Genomic DNA, 10,220 nt, shown 5'->3' with positions numbered 1-10,220 from the left:
GAGGAGGAGGAGGAGGAGGAGGAGGAGGAGGAGAGATGGTGGTAGTGGTGCTCAGCTGGTTGCTTTCTTTGCTTCTCTGAGCTAGCAGGCTTTCATCACAGTGTCTGGCTCCTGAATCTTCATTTGGTAAATCAAACATGTGGGGATTTTGTTTTATAAAATAACAGTAGCCTGGGGCTGGAGAGATGGCTCATGGTTAAGAGCACTGACTGCTCTTCTAGAGGTCCTGAGTTCAATTCTCAGCAACCACTTGGTGGCTCATAACCATCTGTAATGAGATCTGATGCCCTCTTCTGGTGAGTCTGAAGACAGCTACAGTGTACTTATATAATACATAAATAAATCTAATAATAATAACAACAACAGTAGCCTGCTAAGTTCCTGTTTCAGCTCCAAAGGGGATTCCTATAGCCAGAAAAGTTTTAGCAAACAATAATCCATACCATTCATTCATTCAGTGTCTGAACAAGCATCAACACAGAATAAGACAACACGAGCTCTCCTGAAGTATGGCTGGCCTTTCTGTTGATGGCCCAGGCAGAAATAAAGTCAACATTTTTCCCAACACAAAATCAGGGAAAAGCAACTCATAAAGGGTGAACACAGTAAAGCAGGAGAATGTGACAGATATACTAAACGTTGGTTTTCAGTCTCGGTGGCATTAGTGGTCAGCAAGCATAGATTCTGTTCTTGGTAGAAACACAGGGTCCACTGTGTAGCTCTAGCTGGCCTGGAACTCACTATGTAGACTAGACCTTGAAATCAGAGAATGGCCTGACTGCATCACCATGCCCAGAAACATGGCAGAACTTTAGTGGATTAGTCTCCTACAGTGGTTACAACAAATTCCCACAGGCTGAGCATTAAAAAACAAAAAACAAAAAACAAAAAACAACAAAAAAACCAAAAACCAAAAACCAAAAAACACAGACATAATTTTCTCAAATCTCTAGAATCCCATTGTCTGAGATCACCATTGGTATAGCTGCATTCTTTACCAGGTTCCGAGGAAGCTCCTTTTAGCATCTTCTAGTTTTGGGAGGGTCACTACTTTGGGGTTTTGTCTTTTCGGGGTGCTAGGGATTGAACGGAAGCCTTACACATTTGCAGTCACTGAGTCAACCTTAGTCTCCCCATTTGGTTTTAGCTTGGGGCTGCAGAACTCCTATTTCGGCCCCTGTTTCTTCATATGGCCTTCTCCATGCATGCCCGTTTCCTTCTTTTATCTCTTAGCAAGACACATGCCATTGGGTTTAGCACCATCTGCTGAATATGGAGTGACCTCATCTCAAGACTCTTAATCCTGTCTACAAAGAGGCTTTCTCTAAATGAAGATCATATTCACAGGCGTCAGGAGCTAGGACAGATGTTTCTTAGGGTGGCAGGCAATGGTCTTTATTCTACTTGAATTAGCTAACAAAGTAGCAGGTTTCTTTAAGGACTCTTTATATTTACCTGTTTTAGTTAATCTGCTGCTCTCCCCTCCCCCATTCCAAATCTCCTCAACCTTCATCCTAGTGGATGGATCCTTCCTTCCTCCCCAGTAGTCCTCCATCTGCCTTCATGTCTCACGAGTTTTATTACCTGCCCCTCCCCCGAAAGCCTTCCCCTCCCCTTTATGGGTCTCTTTCTAGTTTTCCCTGTCCTCTATACCCATTCCCTCCCACAGCCCAGATACTTTTGTTTGGTTGGGTTTGTGTTTGGAAGTAAGTTCTTGCTACACAGCCCAGCCACAGTGGCCTTCAACTCATTAGCTTTTTGTTTCAGCCTCCCACGTGCTGGGATTACAGGAGAGACCACCAGGCTTTTGTTTTGTTTGTTTGTTTGTTTGTTTGTTGTCTCTGTGTGTAGTATAGCCCTGGCTTGCCTGGAACTCACAGAGATCCATATTATTTAAATATAAGAGTTGGGAGCTGATAGGGTACTTGCCTGACAAAAAACAAGGCCTTGGACTTAACTGCTAATAGACAAATAAATACGTAATCAAATAGAAGTGAGCTTTTCATTCAATTCATACTGTGTGTTGTGTTGGTCAAATCCACTCCTCCCTCCTTCAAATGCCTCCCCTGTCCCTCCTACTGCTTTTCCCTGTCTCAAAACCACGACAAGAATCAAAACAAAAGGACTTTTTTGGTCTCACGTTTCCAAAAAACATTCAGAAATGGCACATACTAGAAATTCAAACCAGTCAGGTATGGTGGCACACGCCTTTCATCCCAGCACAGAGGCAGAGGCAGGTGGATTTCTGAGTTCGAGGCCAGCCTGGTCTACAGAGTGAGTTCCAGGACGGCCAGGGCTACACAGAGAAACCCTGTCTTGAAAAACAAACACACAAACAAAAAAGAAAGTCAAACCATCTGAAAAAAAAAAAAACCCAACAAAACAATAAAACAACAACAAAACAACTCAAAACAAGCAAGCAAACAAACAAGACCAGCAGAAGAGAGGCCTTGCCTTCGTATCTAACCCAGTATGGCTGAACCTTTGCTCATGTCCACCAAGGAACCCTTCATCCACACAAAGATTACATAGTTCATGCATTTTATTTGAACGGCGCTGATTTCATTAGCTTCCAGATGACTCATTTTGGAAACGTCTGCTTGTCACTGTTCCCGCCTGAGTGGGCCGTGTGCTGCCTTCCCGCTGACATCACTGGAAATCTTGAGCCTAAACCAAAGCTGCCCTGTGCCTCCGTTGACCTTTCTCCACAATGCACAGTGGGGCTGGACTCCTCAAAGCTCAGAATATTCACGTCTGCTGCGCTGACGCCGTGGAGGCTACTGCTTGGACACACACATTCATAAATGCCCTACAGCAGGCCCACGGGAAATCAAGACATATTCAGGCTCTCCAAAACTTCCTCAGGGCAGGTGAGATGGCTCTGCCGGCAAAGGTCCTTAGAGCCAAGCCTGACATCATGGAAGGAGAGACCTGTCTCCTCCAGATCGGCCTCTGATCCCCACACTAGTGTTCTGGTGCATTATATGCCCACACACTCACACTCCCGTTCACACAAAATGGACAAAAGTTTTAAAAGCTTTCCTAATTTGCTTCCAGATTTCAGGAAACCCCATGTCCATTGTAGAGCAAGGCCAGTAGGGCAGAGTTGAGCCTGCTGCTGTCTCACTCGGAAGTCCAGGAGACCGTGGAGAAGCCACTGGGGAAAGGCTTACCTGGATGGCCATGTCTGCGTTGGTTCCTATGGGATCTGCAGTCACCTCATCCCCCTGTAGCAGCACAGAAGACCACCCCGATGCTGGAGAAAAAGAAAAAAAAAAAAAAAAACAGAGAAAAAGAAAGGGGATTTGAGCCAAGTGGATTTGTCCCATCGGATGGGAAGCCACACAGCTGTCCTTTGGCAGATTAAAACCCAACGTGACTTGTAAAGGAAAAAGAGTGGTAACTAACCAGCGGCCTCTGATCTATCTTGTGGTTACTGGTTACTCAAAAGCTTACTTGCCAAGGTATGGTCAGTTAGCGCGTCCTTTGTTTTTACTTAATCCCCAGCTTTCCAGTCCCATTCAAAGCCCTGCCCCGCCCCCTGCCCCCACCCCCGCCATGTTTGAAACAGGGTCTTCCTTGGGTAACTCAGACTCTCCTGGAACTTGAAAGAAGTCGGAACAAGAAGTGGAGAAGATCCCTGGGCATACAAAAAAGGACTTATGAGAATACCAGTGTCTACAAATCAATGTTCTCATGAACATGTCATGATGGTATTTGTCCCTTAGTCTCAAAACTGCGCGGAGATCTGTCCTGGACTGCTCTCTTTGGTTGTGCAGTGTTGTCTGGTAAAACTGAATGAGGGCTTAGGAGTCGGGGTGGAGAGAAGATAGTAGCCGTGCACACATAGGAGCTCTCCATGTGTGCAGACGTTGAGGAAGACATTATGCTAAGAATGTTAGAGAAGGTGTTAGGCACATTCTACACATAACAGGGTTACAGGCCAACTTTATTTGAACTGTAAGGAAAAGGGCGAGCTATCATGTTGAGGACCCAAAGATGTAAGACAGTTGGCCGTTTGTCTGCAGGAGGATGCTTATCCATCTAAATACACCACTTCCATTTTCAAAATGGCAACTGCTTCCCTGCCACTGTGCAAATGTACCATAGCATCTATCCCTGGGCAGGAGGAGAGCCTGGGATGCTATCTGCAAGTCCTCCAGCTCCAGAATGCTGCCAGTGACTTTCAACGTCAGCTTGCCCGTCGAGTTTCAGAGAGGACTTTCCGTTCCACTCAGATCCATGATTTACTATTCCACAGACACCTAAATAGCTCAGATGTGGAATGGTAAAAGACATTCCAGACAGACACTCTGCCATTATTAGGTACAAGAGTACAATCTCCTTTTATTATGAGGAAAATAATTCAAGTAATTTGAGCTAAGTTCAATATTCTATTATATATGCATTCTATTATATATAATATTCTATTATATATGCATTCATTGGCAAATATTGTATTACTACATAAAGTGACCCTCGCTTTGACTGTCTAAGATAGGGCCTCATTCATGCTGGCCTAAAATTCACTTTGTAAATGAAACTGATCTCAACTAAGGTTGAAGCAAGCCTCCTGCCTCGGCCTCTGAGTATTAGCACAAGCCAGCAGGCCCATCTCCATAGAATACTTTTTTTTTCCTGTTTTTCTTTAAAATTATTTTGTTTATTTATGCGTGAGTGTATGGGAGGAGGGCATGTCCAAAGCGGGCAGAAGGCGGCTTTGGATCCCTAGGCACTGGAGTTTTGGGTGGCTGTGAGCTACCCTACAGGGGTGCTAAGATTTAAACTCTTGCCTTTGATACTCTTAACGACTGGGCTACCTTTCCGACATTTGCTTGCTTGGTTTTTGAGCTAGGCTCTTCTGTAACTCAAGTTGCCCTTCAACTCATAGCTAGGCCACAGCCAGGATGACATAGAATTCCTGATCTCCGGCTTTTACCACCCAAGTGCTAGGATTGCCACCACATTCAGCATCTATGGAGTGCTTTAAGGAGTAACTTTCCTCTCACACTGCCCTTTCTCCGCTCAGATCCACCCCCTCATGCTCCCCCTGCCCCACCCCCCAGTGCCAAGAGTGAAGCCAGGCCAGGGCCTCACGCTAGCCAGACACTCTTAACATGTTAGTTCTCCAATTCCTATTTATAGCCTCTCTAAGAGGAGAAACCATATTTGATACTGTTTCTATAACTCTAGAAACACTTTCCCGTTATTTATCCCATGTTTTGAAGATCAGATCAAATCTTCAGGAAAACAAGGTTTTCCCTCCCAGCAACGGTAAGTTTTCACTTCCTTGTTGTGAGAGTCACAGAGAGCTGTCATCCTGTAGCTAAGTATACGGACAGATACTCCCGCAGGGACAGTTTCAAGAAAGGTGTCTCAGGCACAAAGGAATCAATGGCTGTGGTTGCTTTTTAAGTTGCTGTTGTGGCCTCTTCTCACCTAGCTGCAGTCAGATGAGGAAGTGTCTTCATCTCCAGTTCTAGCTCTCAGCCGCCGACCTTCCCACCTGCACACACTGGCTAGGCTCGGCTAACATACGTGTTGCTGATTACACTGTTGGGCAGTGTGTGTGAGGGCAACCAAAATGAGACAACCAAGCTTGAGAGAAGCCAGGGACTCCCAGGGGGATATCTGTTGGGAGAGGGATCTGGGCTTGGAGCAGGTCATCATGGGGCTCGATTGGCTATAGGAACCCATAGACAAAGCGGAGATAGCACAGCAGTGAAGGAGGTCTTGGGGGTGCAGCAGTTTAGGGCGTTCTGAGGATAAATTTGGGGTGACTTCATTTGGATTGTTGTTATTACAAATATGAGCAGGGGTGGGGGTGGGAGATGGCTTGGACACACAGGAGCTGAGACTATGGGGACACGAGAGTGGCATCTCCATTGTTAACCTCAGTGGGGATGTCAATTAGGATGTTTGAGGGTGTAGGTAATAGATTACCAAGTGGAGGCTTTAAAAACAGGAGAGAGAGCCAGGCACAGTGGTGGCCCATGCCTTTAATCCCAGCTCTATGAAAGAGGGGGCAAGGAGATCTCTGTGAGTTTGAGGTCAGCGTGAGCTACATAGTGAGTTCTAAGTCAGCCAGATATATATAGTAAGACCCCCAAACAAAACAACAGCAACTGCAACAGAAGACTGACTGGTTGGTGCAACAAAAGTTTCAAGCCAGGATGGCATTAGAGGTGGCTGAGTCCCTGGCCCTATCACCTTGGTCAAGCTCTGTAATTCTCTTGACTTTCCTCTCTGTTCCTAAAATGGTCACAGAAATTCCACAAGTCAGGAAAATGTCCTGAATTGAGAAAGGGGAAAAATTTCCCTCCTTATTTTTAAATTGATTTTTAAAAAAATTTATTTATTTATTTTTATGTATATGAGTACACTATAGCTGTACAGATGGTTGTGAGCCTTCATGTGGTCATTGGGAATTAAATTTAGGACCTCTGCTCCCTCCAGTTGGCCCTGCTTGTTCCGGCCCAAAGATTTATTTATTATTATAAATAAGTACACTATAGCTGTCTTCAGACACATCAGAAGAGGGCGTCAGATCTCATTACAGGTGGTTATGAGCCACCATATGGTTGCTGGGTTTTGAACTCAGGACCTTTGGAAGAGCAGTCAATGTTCTTACCTGCTAAGCCATCTGGACAGGCCTTAATTGATTTTTAAAACACTTTAGTTACTGTTCCCTTACATAGCCCAGGTAGGCCTTGAACTTAGGATCCTCCTGAGTGTTGGAGTTACAGGCCTGCACCTCCATACCCAGCTTCCATTCACCTTTTTTATTTATTATTATTATCATCATATTTTTTGAAACAAGGTTTCTTTGTATAGCCTTGGTTGTCCTAGAACTAACTGAGGATGAAGCTGGCCTTGAACTTATAGAGGTCTGTCTGCCTCTGCCTCCCAAGTGCTGAGATTAAAAGTGTGCCACCACAGTACAGCTTCCACTCACCTTAAAAAACAAAAAATCAGTTAGACGTGGTTGCACATACTTTTAATCCCAGAACTTGGGAAGCAGAGGCAGGTGGATCACTGTGAGTTCAAGGCCAGTGTATACAAAGTAAGTTCTAGGATAGCCAGGACTGTTACACAGAGAGACTCTGTCTCCAAACAAAACAAAACAAAACAAAACAAAACAAAACAAAACACATTCCCTCAGAGCATCCCCTACTCTCAAACTCTCACTGGTCAAAATGATAGAATGTGAATCTATTCCTAAGGTAGTGATGGAAAAGAGATTAAATGTATCAAAACGCCATCAGATTTACCTCCTGGTGTGGGGATAGTCTCAGCACATGGCTACTACGTCAAATGTGCAAAGTGGGGTTTTGGCCAGCAAGCAAGAAAGGGTTTGTTTGTTTGTTTGTTTGTTTTTGTTTTGTTTTGTTTTTTGAGTCAGGGTCTCTCTGTGCAACAGTCCTGGCTATCCTGGAACTTTCTATGTACACACTGGCCTTGAACTCACAGTGAGCTCTTGCTGGCCAGATGACCACAAGATGAGCAGCCAATATCATCTGTCGGGAGACAACCAGCACAGACGTCACTAATTAGTTGGACAATGCACATCTGAATGCAGGAATCCTCGGGTCCTTCTGGGACTCAGCCTTCTAGGATCAAATTCTCAACGGCAATATCCAACTTCGGCCCTAGAATGATGTCTTCATCTCCGTCCTCACGGGGAGACGGTAACTGAAGTTCCTGATGAAGTCACCCTTATGTTGACAATTCTGCAGACTGGTTGATTGAGCAGAGCTGATTGTAGCTGATTGGGAATGTTACAAATCCAAGACTCTTTAGTCTTCTCAATAGACAGTTGTTACCCACCTCTGTGCCTCACTTAATGATCTTTGACGGTGAGGTAAAACTTTTGGTCTGTATTAACTAGAACACCATTAGCTTTTCCCAGCCCCAAGGCTGAGCATCTCACCAAATAACCCCTAAAATCTATATCAGAGATGGTGTTATCTGTAAGCTGTCTACTTCTTATCCCCACTGCTGTATCGATAGATGCACTGTTTTGTGCATGGCTTTTACCGTGTGACCATAAAAGTTCCTGTAACTGCTCCTGTGATGAGCTGTGCCATTCAGGGTGAGCTGTCCATGTTCTTAGGCCACAGTCACCTATTTGGCTCAGGATGCGCTGTCTATTATTCTTTTTGAAGCAAGACTTGTATTTTGCATCAGCAGAACTTAAAGTTATGACCTTTATCCCCACTTATGGGAGCATGAGTAGGGAAAGAATATGTATGTCTAACATTCTTTATGTCAACAGACATAAATCACCTGGCAGGGGAGTGAGCCCCTCCCCCCATGAGTGCTTTGAGGATAGGACCTAACACTCACCAGCCCCATCCCTGAGTGGTCACAGTAAGTCCAGCACTCAGTGGAAGCTCATTCGCTATAGCCCACATTGAATGAGACCCAAAGAGGCCTCAAGGTTGCAGAATGGTTTTGTTGTTGTTCCTCTGCAAGGTCACCCTCAGGATGAGCCCTCAGCTCCTGCATCGCCTTTTCCATGGTGACGGTCTCACCACCGAATGAGGTCATGCTCATCGGACAGCTGGTGTCAAACCGAGGATGGGATGAGTTGAGCCACAAACAGTATGGAGTATAAAGGCCCCCCCAATGGTGGCTTGTGAAGCTGAGTTTGTAGAAAGAATATGGGGGACAGGGGGACAGTAGAAGGCCCCTTGGGTGCTACAGAGAACTGCTTTTGTTTGCAGGGACTTCAGGCTACAGACCTTATCCATTGCAGTTATCCTCCTCCTTATCAACCCATTGACTTTAGCAACCATGGAGCTGTGGGGAGTGTAGAGACAGGCCTTCGAGCTCTGTGCTTCTGAGGAGAACCTGCCCAAGCCCCACAAGAAGTGCTGAACGGTCTGAGAATTCTCTCTCTCCCACCCCGGGCTTATCCCTGGAGCACAGACTCTATCAACCCTGGCAGAAGAATAGCTCATTGTGAAATCCTTGCCTTTAGCCACAGTGAAGAGACTGGGGGTAGGGGCTGGGTCCCACAGTCTTAGAATTCATCCTCACCCAAGCCTCTGTGTGGAAAGCCTCATAATCCAGATGTGGCCAATTTATCTTCCTTTTAATTGGTTGTGGCTCATAGGATGTCAAAAACACCTCTGTTCCTGAAGGAGTTCTCAGTTGGGCAGTTACAAAAAAAAAAAAATATTAACGGGACTTTAAACCTTCATCTTGCCCTCGGAAGCCTCGCCCGGAGATAAGCTGATGGAGCCTGCTTCCTCTGGGTGGGAAGCTCTGCCTGGGGTTTGGAGGAGCAGGGAGGATGTCACCCACCCAGCCCAACCTATTCCAGGTAGTGTCTCACCCTTCCTGAGGCCCAGCTTTCTGCTGCTTGGGGCAGACCCGGAGAGCCTCCTGCAGAAGCAATGGTGGCAAAGATGGCAGGGACATCTTCCTCTAGGAGGCCTCTCAACTGGAGGGTTCACAAGGACAGCGACAGCCTCACCTTTTGAATGGCTAAGGACTTCCCTCAGACTGGCCCAGAGGTAGAGGTTGCTGAAGACCCTCCCCATCTTATTTTATGTGAATACACTGTTGCTGTCTTCAAATACACCAACAGAGGGCATCAGATTCCATTACAGATGGTTAAGAGCCATCATATGGTTGCTGGGAATTGAACTCAAGATCTCTGGAAGAGCAGTCAGCACTCTTAACCTCTGAGCCATCTCTTTAGCCCAACTGAACTCCCTTTTTAAAACCCCTCTACTCTCCCTGAGTGGGGGACATCTACCCAGAGGCCTGTGAGGAGGCTGTGGTGGCTCACATCTGTGATCCTAGCATGTGGGGGCTGAGGCAGAAAGAAAGGCTGTGAGTTCTAGGCCAGCCTGAGCTTCAGGGTGTTTAAAAACTACAAAAATATTTCTGCCACAAACCAAAAACCTAAAACAAAGCAAAATAAACAACTAAAGAAAAGCAACAGCTTGCCAAGTTGCTGAGAGGTCTCAAGCCTACACAGAGCTCTCGCTGAGGTGTCTATTTAACACTTCACAGAGGACCTGGCTGCCAGATTCTCCCAGCATCCCTCAGTCCCTACCTGGTACAGGGTATGGCTGGCATGCTGTGCACCCTACTCTAAACTCCTTCAACCCAGGGCTAGGCTGCTAGGCTGCTGTTCCCTTAGTTACCTTTCTGTACACAATCCGACATTTTGGTACCCATCCCTTTTGTCTACCCTTTACTTTCCT

At 45.9% G+C, this 10,220-nt stretch overlaps 1 protein-coding gene across 3 annotated transcripts in view; it reads right to left on the bottom strand.

Annotated features, from left to right (window-relative positions):
- Positions 1-2,399: 2,399 nt before the first annotated feature.
- Positions 2,400-10,220, bottom strand: part of LOC110322765 (paralemmin-2) — a 328,271-nt gene continuing 320,450 nt past the window's right edge. For all 3 annotated transcript variants that reach the window (XM_029539778.1, XM_029539780.1, XM_029539779.1), the window contains exon 8: positions 2,400-3,256. In XM_029539778.1, the coding sequence (XP_029395638.1) occupies positions 3,009-3,256 (248 nt within the window). In that variant the 3' untranslated portion in view covers positions 2,400-3,008. The remainder of the gene's footprint in view (positions 3,257-10,220) is intronic.

This window comes from Mus pahari, chromosome 6 (genome assembly GCF_900095145.1).
Source record: "Mus pahari chromosome 6, PAHARI_EIJ_v1.1, whole genome shotgun sequence".
Classification (NCBI taxonomy): Eukaryota; Metazoa; Chordata; class Mammalia; order Rodentia; family Muridae; genus Mus; species Mus pahari.
Note: the sequence above shows the minus strand (reverse complement) of the source record. Positions and strands in the feature narration are given on the sequence as shown.